The sequence below is a fragment of the Labrus mixtus genome, chromosome 23, assembly GCF_963584025.1.
Source record: "Labrus mixtus chromosome 23, fLabMix1.1, whole genome shotgun sequence".
Classification (NCBI taxonomy): Eukaryota; Metazoa; Chordata; class Actinopteri; order Labriformes; family Labridae; genus Labrus; species Labrus mixtus.
The window spans coordinates 11,124,792-11,139,436 of NC_083634.1; the positions used below are offsets into that span (position 1 = coordinate 11,124,792).

Here is a 14,645-nt window from a genome sequence, read left to right on the forward strand (position 1 = left end):
TGTATCGCCAGCCGTAGCGTGATGACTTGACTCACACTTGTCGTTCTTCCCTCGCCCCCTCTTTCCCCCCGATTAGACTGATGTGGTGGAGATGTCACACGCGCACACACACACACACACACACATATACACAGTGTATATATATAGCATATTCACAGAGCTGTTGCGTGTGGCAATACCATCAGCCCACCAACCACTTCCCTTCAGGGCCAGTGGGACTGGTTGGGGGTCAGTGCTGCTCACTAGCGCCCTCGCCAGCTGTAAGCCAGTCACTAACGGGCAGTAAAGTCCAACAGCCCCTGACATGTCGCCCTTCCCCCCCCCCCCCCCCCCTCTCTTTCCGTCATCCTACCTCTGTCACACTCCCAGGCTTTCCTTTGTTGTCATCTCACTTCACCAGTCGTATGTGTGTCAGCGTGTGTGCGTGTTTGTCTCTTTTTCCCTCGCCTTCTAATTCTCTAATTCGTCTGACATGTCCTGAAAAGCCCCTACATTCGGAGAGACATTAGCATATCGGCGCTCTAAGTGCATCAGTTGGTGTACAGAGATGGACAGGGTGGAGATCTTCTTTTGGCTTGTTTCCCCCAAAAGTCGCCTTAGCAACAAATGTCACTTCTGCTCACCACCTATTATGACCCAGGCGTCCATTTTCAGTCCCTCTGGTTAGATGTGGTGTAAACAGATGCTGGCAAAAAGCAGATACCAGCGTTAAGCCAGCTGTCTTCTCCATCTCTGCGCAGGCATTGTTGTGTAACTGTAGTTGCAGCACAGGCTTTTCTGCACGGTCTGTTTTCCCCCACTGCCTGCTCAGCAAGCGCTCTCCGTGGTGCTGACTTAGACAGGGGTGGAACTGGTGCTGTCCATGGTGCTATCATCACCGCTCCAATTTCAGCCGGTCCTTGCTGAGCTACAGCTGACTGTGTTTTGAGTTTGTCTGTCTGCCCTCCCCCCCCCCTCCTTCCCCCCGTCCTTTGTGCTTCCTCATCGGATTTCTCGCGGAGCACACGCCGTCCACAGTGCTAACGCTGCTGGTTTTAGGCCTCGATGCAGTTCGAGCTGCCCCGGTAACCACTTTACTGCAAGCAGAGCCAATGTCTGCCGCAGATTATGAGCTGCTAACTGCCACTCTGGATCCACTTTTTGAATTCCCAGGAGCGAAACCTTTTCTTTTTTTTTTAAATTCCCCAACTCATATTGGTGGCATGTGTATGAGGAATTTGCGGATTTGTCATTGCTTTTGCCTATTGGCTGTATTTTCATGCAGGCACAGTGGTGTCTTCCTGAGGTGCAGGGAGGATTTCCCTTGTTCTGTAGTAAGTTGAGTCTCTGTGCACTGTGAAAGGTGGAATGGCATTGGCAGTCAATTCAATAACAGCAAATATGTGAACTCTGCTTTTGGACTCTATCTTTTGGTCAGTTGGCAATTGTGTCATTCATGGGCCAAATATATACTTATATATGTGTTGTTCGGTTTTAGCATTTAAGGAGTAAAGGGCATGCAAGAATGGGAACTACAAGGTATATATAGCCATCCTGAAGTGTAGTGACAGATATGTTGTAGAAATGATTGAATGTTCATGAATTGTAATAAGATTAGATGTTTGGGTTCAACATTTGTGTGTGTCAGCATTTCCTCTGAGCTAGCTTTAGCGACGGATGATGCTTGAGCTCCTGCCAGGATGGTTTCACTTGAAGTCAAAGAAATGTATAAAAGTTTCAACTTTAAAAGTGTAAAAGGTGCCTCATATACAGAGGCTGCAGTCCTCGAACCCACTGCCTCGCCGCGACCATTTGGTGCAGGTCATCCCCCTGCTCTCTCTCCCCATATATCATATCAGCTTTCCATGTCCAATAAAGGGAAACTGATAAAAATATAACCTACTAATACGTTGGCCACCAAAGGAAGATGCCCGTGCCTGTCCCTGTATGAAACAAATCCCAATCACACAACCAGACACTCTTCATTCATATGCGTAAACGTCTAAGAATTGTACGTTTTCATACTAAAACTTCAATTGCTAACTTCACAGGAGTCTTGTCTTGGAACTCCTTTGCACGTCAGCGCTCTTCACAAATCGCACTCCTACACCTGCGTCTCTCCCACATACAAACGCTCCAACATGTCTCTGAGTTCACATCGGGGCAACCCGGGGAGCCGTTCCAAGACAATGCATCTCAGCACTCACACAAATGAATTGGCGCGCGAGAGGCAGCGGGGCTCGGGTGTGTGAGGGGAGCGCTGCTGCTGCTGCTGCTGCTGCTCTGGCAGGTTACAAACCTTGGCGAGGGGGCTGATGTTAATTAAAGTCTCTGTTCAGCACTCTCTGAATTAGATGTAGAACGTTAAGCAGTGAGGGGGGGGGGGAGGGGTGGGGGTTGGCTTCTGTTAGCGTGGTGCTCGCCCTGACTTCTGACCCCACGTCCTTGAGATATAATTATGCTCACCTTGAGTGCTGGTTTGACAGAAGGAGCAGAGTAGGAGCCAGCAGAGAAGCATTGTGGGAAAGCTTCTCTTCACTATAGAATGAGCAAGCTACCCCCCCCCCACCCCCCACCCCCATTAAGCTGTCGAGGGGCTGACAAGATTTGCCTCTCACCCTCGATCGTGTGTTTTGATAGCCACAGGAGGAATGTATTGGATTGCAACCGTTGGAGGGATACACCAAATTAGCCCATTTTCACTTATCAAACGTTGGGAGCCTGATTTGAGCGGCTGCCAGCTTTCTGTCTCTTATGTTGTCTGAAATAGATTTTTCCTTTCCCGGCTCCTGAAGCTAACAGCGCTTGGCACCGCGCCAAGATGATCTCGGATAGAGATATTTCATGAGATGGCGCAGACGAGAGCTCTCCAGCGTGCAGCCCCAGTTATGTCGAGAGCTCTCTTTTTGTCTGCTCCTACTTGTCCATCACCCATTTACTCCGTTTCCTGCATCTGCTTGCATTCACTTCACATGACTACTTGAGTAAGCGTTGAAGCATCACATGTGTATTTTTCTTTTTTCGCTCCCTTTGAACCGGCACACATCAATGTTCATGCACATTTAGGCGAGGGAAAGATGATAAACTTGTCAAAACGCGCGTCGGAGAGTGTGTGTGTGTGTGTGCGCGCACGCCGAATGAATAACTTGTCATTAGCAGATCCAACCGTTCCTGCAGCTGCACGACCACCTATCGCGCGCTCTCCCCTCAGCAGACGTTGATCATCACTTACAAAACCATCAAAAGGGAGCGTGTTGATTTGTACATGAGAGTCGCATCCTTCCTGCTATTACAGTATGTTGCGAGATGACAGAGTTACCCCGGAAGGGGACCAAGTCATGAGCAGAGGAGACACAGAAGTAGGTCAGCTCCTAGGCATTTGTTACATCATACATATTCATAAACAGCACCCAGTTGTTGCAGAGTGAACTCACTCTGCACAGACTGTTTATTCTGCTCATCGGGCCCCCTTCTCTGTTTAAATGTTAAACAGTGATTACGCATCATGATGATTACATGAGCAATTGACTCTGACTGCTGCACTTGCACGCATTTTACCGCCATCACATGAATAGTATTGTAGCCACTCATTAACACCTCCTCGTCTCATTATACCGGGTATTCAATTTGACATCAGCATTCCTGCACCAAGTCCAAACATAGGAAAAGTGTATTGAGTAACTTTTTGAAGAAATGGTTTGAAATTCTTAGGAATGTGCTTGTTCGCTTTCTTTCTGAGAGTTAAGTAGAACGATTGGGAACGCTCTTTTATTTGACCGTTCAACATGAAGCTACATGCTAGCTTAGCTTAGAATAAGGTCCTAAATTGAGGCAAGTGGCTAGGTTAGCTCTGTAAGAAGCTACGCTGATTTTGATTCTACTTCTTGGCCGTGAGGAGTGACTCTGCTGGTGCACTGGACACTTTATGGCGACGACAATACCTCAGGAAGTCACTTCTCTCAGCCAAGGATTTGTCCTGTACATGACACTCTGTTCAACCACAAAGTGCATACTTTACAATGAGGTGTGCTCAGTTTTTTTTTCTTCTGATATATGATGGTGTTAGCTTCGGGTGTTCAGGTTTTGGTAGGTGGACTTTCATACAAAGCCGAGCTAGATGCTGTAAGCTATCCTGAATGTAGAGATAGGACAGTGGATAGAGGCAGAAATGAGGGAAGAGAGAGAGTTGGGAACGGCTTTCAGGAAAGGTGCCACAGGTTGGATTCGAACTCGGGCGCCCAACTGGAGGACCAAAGCGTCCGCACATGGGGTGAGCACACTTCCCCCCACACTACCTGTATCTTTATATCTCACTGACCAAAAAAAAGATAGGTATAAAGCAAAAAAAAGGTGTTTCCCAAAAACTCATATTATTTTTCAGGTCTCAAAGACATCAGTGAGTGATGAATGCAAGTAACTAGTTTTTAATGTAACAATGCATTCACTATTTGTCTATGAGATGTTAGAAAATAGGGACGAAACTGTCACTGGTTTCTAAGAATCCAAGATGTGATCTCTGGACTTCTCAAAGAAGAGTCAAGAACACACAAATGTTCAGGTTCAGGCTGTTAAATTTGTCAATCAGGTTGTAGGAAAGAAGAAAACATCACAAACATCTTTTGGAGTTAATAATAGAATATGTTTTTTATTTCTCCGGAACAAAGCACTTCAAGGAAGATTTGTTGTTTTCCAGTCAATTTAACACACTAATTGTCTGAGCACGAAGGCTCGTGCTGTACTGTGATGTTAACATGTAAGTATTAAAGCCTGAGTGGATGACCTTGTTATTTGCGCTATATAGAGAACGCAATATATACGTCTACGGTTACCAGGTGATGCGACTCTCATTTTCTTACCTTGTGAAACGATCACAATAAAAACATCTGATTTTATTCTAATACGCAAATCACATGTGAAGTGCTTACTCTCAGCGTTGGTTAACGATACATAAGCAGCGGTGCGGTGAATGGATCCATTGTTACTGTCAGTGCGTCCGAGTCTTGGTGCCGCACTCGTCCTTCGGCCGCTGTGTGATAAAAGGAGAGTGTGGGAGAATGAACACGAACTGAGTCAGTCGCAGGGCTCTGAATTGTACTGATGGTTCAAAACATGATGCTATTTCTGCCAGCTACTGTTATTCACTCAACCCTAATATAATCAGACACTCCAACATAACGATTATGCAGGCGGCGAGCTTGACCTCTCCTCAACTCCCAGCAGCCTCTGCTACAGTTTTCACAATCATTTGTAAGATTTGGACGGATAAGGACAGAAACACAGGGGGAAAGAAAGTGAACGACGGCGCTTTTCAATAAGGACTTTAATATCAGTTCACGTAACATAGCTCACTGAAAGGCACAATTTGCACCAATGGGCGGACTTTTGTGATGGTTGCAGGTGGCTATTCTTTCTCTCAACCGGCCCTGTTGACAGTATGTGAAAGGCCTCATCGTTACAACCTGCCGTAAACATTCCATTACAGGAATCCTCAACCTATAGTTTAGCCCTCCCCATTCCCCTCTCCGCAGTGAGAACAAGTCCGTCAGCTGTGTAGGGAAACGGAGGGGAATAGAGACGGAGAGAGGGAGGTGAGGGTGACGGGAAGACTCTGAGGATATCATGCTGAAAATATTGAAGCAGCAGAGAAAGTCAAACATGAAGAAGAAGAAGAAAAACGTGGCTGACAGATGGCGATGAATAACAAGAGGTTAAGAGGAAACTCGAAGAAAGCTTGAGCATGCTGACTGTTTTTTTTGTTTTAAAGAGACAACAAAAGTAAACACCTACATATGCCGACGTAATCCAGCTGACATGTGTCTGTTGCCTGCTGGTGGAGTGCGAGGTTCAAGGGGCGGCCTCGCTGCATCGCTCGCGTTCGGTTCAGCGTCGCTGCAACGACTCCCGACTGTCTTTTCTTAGAGCTGCAGAGAGATTGCCTCGCTTATTGATCCACTGCATGTAAACAGAGCATCTCCGGTCTGCAGCTCGAGGTTTGTATGCACAGGAGATTTCCGGCTGAAGATTACTACACAGCGTAATACTTTCCTGCTATTTTTGTAGCAGCCTTTGAGGTTTCAAAGGAAAAAAATGGTAAAGCAGAGTGTAGTACATTTCCTGACATGGGAAAAAAAAAACAACCATTGGTCAGTTTAGCTTACATTTTTTCACCCTAAAGTAATTTCTTCCCCTCATCATATAGCAACTTGTCTCGTGCACAGCATACATAATTGTTTGAATCTGGAGCCATTATGTTGATTAGCTTTATGTAGCATGAGAACATAAAAAAAAACAAGCTGAAGCAGCTAATTTATCCGCGCTGTTATTGTCATGCCATGGCATCCAATGACCGTATGACCGCTAATCTAATTCCCGCAGTCATTAGAGCATAAACTTGAGGTTGATTTGGTGTACTGTACCTCAGGTTATGTCGGCCTGACTGGTGCAGAGACCATTGGAGAGGCTTCACTCGCCCTGCGTTCCCTGCTCTGGGTATTTCTGTACGCCTGGCTGCTCTCTCAGTCTGTCTCTGTGTACGGCTCGGCTGCTGCAAGGGGTCAAATGTCACCCACTTGGGATTCTGCGTCTCCTTTTGTCATTGCTGATGCCTGAAGATTGGTGTGTGTGTGTCTGCAAAAGAGAGAGAGAGAGAGAGGGGGAGGGAGAAATAGGGCAAGAGAGTATCCAAGAGACGACTGGAGAGATATGTGGTTTTCTGGAGGAGTTTGAGGGGACTGGGGGTGGGCTAGGGACAAATCTGCCCCTCTTGGTGCTATAAAAATAGCCTCAACAGCGTTGGGAAATAACACAGCTTGCCTCTTGGACACACCACATCTGTACAAGGTTTGGCAAAAAAAAAAAAAAAAAAAAAAAATAGGCGCCGGGGGAATTGTGCGGGGGCATCTTTATGGGCAACCAGCTGAGACCACATGCAAGGAACATGCTAATTGGTATTCAGACCAGTGCTGCGACAGCTTTCCACTCGGTCCTCACGGCATACGAGAGTTTGGCGGCGACGACTGAGATAAACCTTTCCGCTACCAGAAACCCTTTTGAATCCCAGAGTCTGCCCGGCACTGCACAATTAAACCGGAGTCTTTTCGGCCTTTCCCCACTTGGTTTTTTTCCCTGTCTCTTCAGGGTGTCAGCCTCTTTGTTCGCGTTTAACCATGAAGGGGAAAACACAGCTGGCAACACGGTTCACCTGTGAAATGAATTAGTAGACATTCTACCAAACCGTTGGCCTCTTTTTATAAGTCATCCATGACAGTTAAGTAAGTAATATGACCGTATTCGTTTGAAAAAGCACAGTGAGACACTTATCACTATGACTAATAAATATCTGGTTATCTTGTGTGTAACTTCATACACTAAATATGTTATTCACGCTATGAACATGGAAGCTATTTTCCTCGGATGTCAAGCTCAGGGTGGGAAGCTGTCGTTATGTTGTACTTCCATTTTCCAGGTTTGAAAATTGAATTTCATTTTGCTGCTTCCCGACAGGTCAGAACTTTTAAGGATAAGGGGGAGTAAAAACCTGCAGGATGAAAATTCAAGCTACTATAAGCTATAAAGTAATGCGTTGGGTACCAACAGCGACATCAAATAGCTAACACTAGCATTCAACGAATCGTAAGCAAAGATTACCGCTGGCTAACATTGTTAATAATATTGGTTTAATATGAAAGTATTGCCCTCCAGATGTTCACTGCTGATTGTGTTTTCTCTTAATGGACAATGGGGAAAGCAGCAAATTATTAGGATTTCTTTCAGATTTCTTTTACTGCCTCATTGAGTGTTCATCTTTTGATCAACAACAGAGCTACCAAGAGCCTCAGATTGATTGTTTTGTGTTAGTTAAACTACCTTAATATGTTCTGTTTCTATTGACATGAAATGACAACGTGGCAAAGCAGCCTGTAGCTGAAAACAGCTGTTTCACTTCTCGGCTGATCCAAGGCTTAAAGCTTCTCTTTCCTGTTTTTACATGAACAACTGATCAAAGGGCCGCAGTGTAACATGAAAAGAGTTGCTCGGAGTTACAAACCAACAGAACATTATCGCTTGACAGAGCGTTTTAACATCCTTCATCTCATTGCTTTGGTTTTGAGGACTTAAATACTCAGCTCTTTTCAACCCTGTTTCCAGCGCCAGCAGGAGGCTGTTTTCAGATTGAAAAAAATAAAAGCTCTGTAGAAGTGAGTGCGTACTACGAGGCCACCACTAAGTGACAGAAAAAGTAAGCTACAAGCTATGGAGACAGTAGGGCACTTAACAGCTAAAGAGCCACACTTTTCCCTTGGGGCGGGGTGGTTGGAAATGAAAAAATGGAGCTGATAAGATGAGTATCAAAACACAAAAATTATTTTATATCCAAGTTGTGAAACTACGCTAACATTGGGTCTACATTCATCAAGTAGCCAGAACATGTGTGTCCACGTTGTGTAATTAAGTCAATTTAGGCTCAGAACTAATTTACACTGTGAAAATGTGTCAAATTCAGTTTGTTCTTCTGGGGCACCGGTAGCGTCGTGGTTAGTGAGCACGCCCCATGTTTGAAGGCTGTAGTCCTCCAGGCAGGTGGCCCGGGTTCAGCTCTGACCTGTGGCTATTTCCTGCATGTCATTCCCCACCCAACAAGTCATTTCTCTCTCTCTCTCTCTCTCTCTCTCTCTCTCTCTGATTCCCGACTCTATCCACTATTCTATCTCTACAAAAAAACTTTTCTTCTGCCCCCAAGTGGCCATTAAGTTACAGCAGATTAAAATGTTTCATAAATTATTCAAATCTCAACAATACATTTATCATGTCATGAATAAAAAACAAAATCATCAGCTGTTCACACAGCAGGTATACACATGGACGTTGACTTCATATTTCTTCAGCCTGTCACAATCATTTACAGGACTACGAAGACTGCGTCCCCGCTACAATCTGACATTTTGTCATATTAGTGACATGCGAGTGTGACAAAGAGAGACAAACATATCATCACTGTGGTCACCTCTGCTGCTCTCACACTCCCTCCGACTTCTTCTCCCTCTCCATCTCAGTTCACACAATTGTCGGTGTTAACAGACTAATAAGCTTGCAGGCCTTTCCTGCAGTCACCGCACCTGGAAATCACTTATTTTCCTCTTTATGTGTGCAGCCTTGCACCCTTCCCAGTCCTAAATGTAACAGCCTACATTAAAAGCCCACTGTTTAGCATCGCGCAGCTGTTGAGACGCAACAACTCCACATTGTTAATTTGTCTGACCTTTTGTTTTGTCTAGCTGCGGAGTGGGAGGCGACCAATCTGAAAAAGGTAGAAGAAGCCTACGACACAGTCAACACAGAAATAAGGTAAGAGAATAATAACAGAGATACCGAGGCAGAGGTTAGCTTCCATTGCCACATTATTTGTGGGTGAATCCTTAGCATTTTCCTCTTCACGTGGACAATGCTTTTACTTCTCACATTGCCACAGTATTGCAAGCTGTTTGGTGTATAAGCAGACCCTTAAAATAGACTCCATCCCTCTGTGCTCAGAAGCTGCACAGTAATGAATTTGCACTGTGTGATACCTAGGGCTAATTTTAATGAAGAAAAACAAATGCTATTGGTCGCCTACTGTGCTCCGGCGGGTAGGCCAATTCTGACTTACTTTGAGCAGAAGAGCGCCTGCCTCAGTTTGAATTAAACTAACTTCTTTGTGGCATTTTTTAAAGGCAGACATGGCACAAATTAGTCAAGCAAACACTAATTATTTCTGTTTTAATGGAAACTGGGACCCCTGTGACATCAAGTTGGTTTTTCATTTATTTTGTCTGGTATAAAAAATCTGTCAGACACATAATGCTGTATAAATATTATATATACATTGAACTTTAATTGATTTTGTTGCATATAAGAAATCTAAATCTGGGCAGCATTGGATGAAATGTGTTGTTACATACTCCTGCTCCGTGTCAGATGTTTCCACAGAGCTTTGAAGCCATCTGATAAGTAGCTGCTGTGGCCCTCAGGCCTGCAAACTGTTCATTACAGCAGGGAGAAAGGAGAAGTCCACCGCAGAGATGGCAGTTACCAAAAGGTCAAGATTTATTTCTCTGAAACAAACCCCTGTGTGAGGAGGAAAGAGGAAAAAGGAGCTGGCATGACTTCAGTTGCTCTTTTCCTTCATTGTCCACCTTGTTTTAGTCGCTCGTGGTCAAATTACTAAATGTCATTTATGTGTGTAAGAGCAACCCCCCATTATTCTCTGCAGGCACTGTCTTTTATCAGAAGGCAGATAGAGGTATGCTAGTGTCTTCACTTTTTGAAACAGCATAGGATATTGTGTTCCGTATCTTTTATTCTTTTTGCATCCTCTAAAGGGTAATTTCCACCAAAATTGCCTCTGTGCATGATTGTCCTGACCCCTGCCCTGCTCTGATTCACATGCACACACAGCCACGTAACCTGCGTTGCTTTCCTGACCCCCCCTACCTTATCAACCTCAAGCGCAACAATCACCCTCCCTAAACATTTGTTAACCCCATTAGCAATTCTGCCTCATGAATATGGAAATCAGGGCCCGTGCACCATTAGAGATAGGGCTCAGTTCACTTATTTGCGATTAGTGAAGAAAAGCAGCCTTCACCAGCTTCAGTAATTGGAGACACTGCATAGAAATGGGCTTAAAGGGCCACCTCATCAACTTACTATGGAGGGAGTCAGTCACTTAAAGCGTCAAGGAAAATAAAGTTACATTGTCAGCACAGTTTGGAGTCATTTAAAAGTTATTAAAGCCGCTTGTCAGGGACTTAAAGTAATTGACCTACATCCAGAACTTTGAAACAGCCTTGATGAAAATGGGAAGTTGTTGCAGATTTTCTTAGAAACCAGTACATAACTTCAGTTCAGGTATTTTTCTGAAAACTTCTCCTTCATAAGAAGATATTTACACAATACTAATTAACTTGTGTAATATCTAGAGGTGATGATCTGGCTTGATGCTAGTGTTAAAATGCAATAGATTGTGATATTTACATCTGAATTTATAAAAATCTGTCATAAAGAACACAACATCATCTGCATAAAGGCTAACAAAAAATCTAAACTTTTGTTTGCATTCATTACAGCAGTGTACGCAAATGTATTTATCACATTCTCTGTAACCTTATACATCATTGGACTACTTTTTTTCCCCACAGATGCTTAATTAACGATTAAATAAAATGTATGTGGTGTTTGTAAGAAGCCATGCAGCTTAACAAAACATAGTATTGTTCTTCTGAACATATTCTTGTAACTTTTTGATTGCCATACAATTTTACTCTTTCAGAAAATGGTCACCTTATATTTATATGTATATTTGATTTGTTTTCCTCAGTGATCTCCAGAAGTTGCTGACCATAGACTATGGACCGGACTGGGAGTTCCTGTTTTTGAACAGTCAGTGTTACAAGCTGAAAGTATACGAGTAAGTGTTGACACATTTTCATTTCATGATCTAAATGCTTTATTTTGACCGGTGTTCTTACAAGAACTTGTCTCACATTGTGTTATTTCATGTAAAAACATGTTTTTATCATAATAACTTCCATTACACTTGCAGAAACACACATTTTAATAGTTTTGACAGTCGTCTCATGAATTGTTAAAGCTCTTAATAGCATTGTCTACTCAATAATGGAAGTCCCGGAAAGCAATTACTCGTGTCATGCATGTGCACAGCAGGAAGCCATAAAACCACTGGATGGAAAAGTAAAACATTTTCAAAGAACCATTGTAAATTGAAGTTAACATAGTGTTTGGAATCGATCGTATTTTGATGAACCGATCTGGAACAAATGCTATCTGTAGTAAATCTGAAGCATCTCGGTAAAGATCCTCCATTGAAAGTTGATAATTTGTGAGCTTTAAGTCACCCTGGAGAAAGCCAAGCAGCTAAATCAACTAAATTTAATCAACAGAATGAGCTTCTTTTACTCTCTCCCGCAGCATCCCTATGGCCCCTGCTGGGGTAGAATCTGTTCTCTTCAGGATTGCTTGCCAGCTGGAGCTTTAGAAGCCTGTGGGTGGTTGCAGTTTTTGAAAGAAATTATCTGAGATCTGCACTGAGATCTGCACTGCAAATACACTTTTCAGACATCCTTGGAATTTGTGGTTTTTCCCATGCCCTTATACACCAGTGAAATGTATTGACTTGGTTGGCCATTTTGGAGACACAGTGTGACAAGGAAAGTTGAAGTCTGTGTACAGAAGCCGTAAAATCAGCATGAATGTCATCAACAACATCAATGTTGTTAATGTAGACACTATGAGATAGCACACATATTGCATAGCGATATTCAGTGATCTTTTGTGTTAGTCTGACTGAAACTGGACTTTTAAAACACATGTTAACATGTCAGTTCAACTGAAATAACACTAAGTGGAATTTCTCAGACTAACAGATCTAGATAATACGGCTGGGAGTTTGTTTTCTCTTGGTGAATACACCAATAATCTGGCAAGACCTGGAAGTCAAAGAGCGCAAATGAGTAGACAAAATCAATACAAAGGAATAACTATGGTGTAGAGTGTATACAGATGCACAGAGCTGTAAATGATCCATGTTTTCAGTGTTCCACATACAACCAGTTCTCCCCTTGCTAACTTGTTCGACGATTGTTTGGTCTGTGATCTAATAGGTCAACCAGAAGAAGGTCCAATAGTAACTAGCTGAATAAGGTATTCCAATGCTACCACCAGTGCTTGTACATAGGACATGGAGTAGTCTAATTAAACAGACTAATCGAGCTATAAGTGTAGCTTGACTTAACTGATCGAGCTATAACTGTAGCTTGACTTAACTGTGTATGCAAACATACTGAGTGATCATCCTTCACTCACAGGTGTAGACAAATTGTGAAGTGTTGTGCAAATGTAGTCCATGTAATCATAACAATAACGCACAAATGACTCTTCAACAGGGCTTAATTCTGCATCAAACAAACCAAATGTTTTTTCAAACAGATATGGTGATGTATAGTGTATTATACTGCTTTAAATACAACTCGCTGGTGATTGGGTAAACCCTCGGACACGTTTGCCAAGTACCTGAAAAGCCGTTTCAGGTTAACATGTCGTTCAGTCAGGAGCAGGTGCAAAACAGTACACAACTTTTTTTTATATTAAGTAATTAGATAAAAGCAAATCCCTCCCCAAAGAATGATTGGCCAATCAGAATTGATAAAGCAGGCTAGTAAAGCTTGAGCATCTCAACATAAGGTGAGAGTGGAAAGAAAGTTATGGTAATGTTTGAACAAAAGGAGCCTTATCTTACATTTTACTCATCACATGAACACAACATGTCTACTATGTAGATCATCAACAGGTGAAATTAATTTGTCCATCTCCAGTCTTTAGGCATGAGGTAACATATGCAACTCAGGAGCATATTGTAAGACCTCATTTAGAGCCTCTCTGTTTAAAATGAGTCTGCTGCTAACATCATAAAATCAGCAGGCGTTCCAGGCGCTAAGCTTTACCTGCCATGCAAGATTGGAAAGCCAACACCTTAATCTCACCAGACCCAATCATATGTCTTTAAATAGCTTTTTAATTGGTCATAAGGTTTAAAGAATGTGGCTACAAATAGAATACTTTCAGATTGAATGTAATTCTTACGAGCTGTATCCCACAGAAACACAAACTATTTTCTGTTTCCCTCCTCTACCCGGCCCACTGGTATCATCCTATTTTCCATCCTTCAAATCACTGAAGAGCACAATATCCACTAACGTCAACTCAGTTGAAGGTCTTTTGACCTACCAGCACCCTCTCAGCAATGCACCAGTCCCCCTTTCTGCTCCCCCCCCCCTCCCCTCTTTTATCCTTGCTGTTTGCCTTGAACCGTGATCCTGAAGAGACGTGACATTGACAGACACATAAACCATCGGCTCTCTATAGCTCTCCCTTCCATAGCCTCGAGTGGCCATCGGGCAGAGCTGCAGTTCTTCTCCCATAATGGAGCAGAATCACACACTCCTCCCTCGCCCTGGCTTCTTGATCATCGGTTGAAACCGTCTCACATCTGCCCTCCCTCACATTTAGATCTCTCACTTTTGATTAAACTGCTCCCCCCTTTTTTTTTTTCCTTGAGTGGAAGCCAATATTGGAGAAAAAACGCCTGGAGCCTTCAAAGTTTTTTTTTTAGAGCTGATGCACTCTGTCTGTTACATCACTAGAAGTTGTGTATTACTTCAGTTAATGGAATGTATCTGGTGTTTGTGCACGCTGTGGCAGGGAAAAGGGTGACTCTTGACGACAGTGGCAAATGGGATGATTAGCTTTTTAGCTGATTCACAGACACTGGATTAAGTCCAGTTTACACTTCTACGTCAGGGCTAAACTGTTAAACGCTGAAAGAGTTTCATTTCAATCTAAGGGCGTCAGCTGATATTTCTTTTTTTTGTCTTCACGAAGAAGGATCCTTTGTTGAGTTATTCCTTCTGCCTCACCTCACAGTGGTGTGAATCACGTCTACAAACTGGGGCTTGAATCCTTTTTTTTTTCTCTCTTCTGTCCAGGGAGAAAAAAATATAATTACTCTGATTTCAAAGGGGAAACAGCAGCCTTTTGTTGTTGAGCACTTTCAAGTGGAAAGATTAACAGCAAGATTAGAAGCTAAATGCCGTGTTGTGGTGTTCTCAGCA

General features: G+C 43.3%; 1 protein-coding gene across 1 annotated transcript in view; it reads left to right on the plus strand.

Annotated features, from left to right (window-relative positions):
• The window catches only part of LOC132958319 (glucosidase 2 subunit beta-like), a 130,311-nt gene that overhangs the window by 81,175 nt on the left and 34,491 nt on the right, over positions 1–14,645 (plus strand). Inside the window, exons 11-12 of the mRNA XM_061031068.1 lie at positions 9,255–9,324; positions 11,336–11,425. Coding sequence (XP_060887051.1) covers positions 9,255–9,324; positions 11,336–11,425 — 160 coding nt within the window. The remainder of the gene's footprint in view (positions 1–9,254; positions 9,325–11,335; positions 11,426–14,645) is intronic.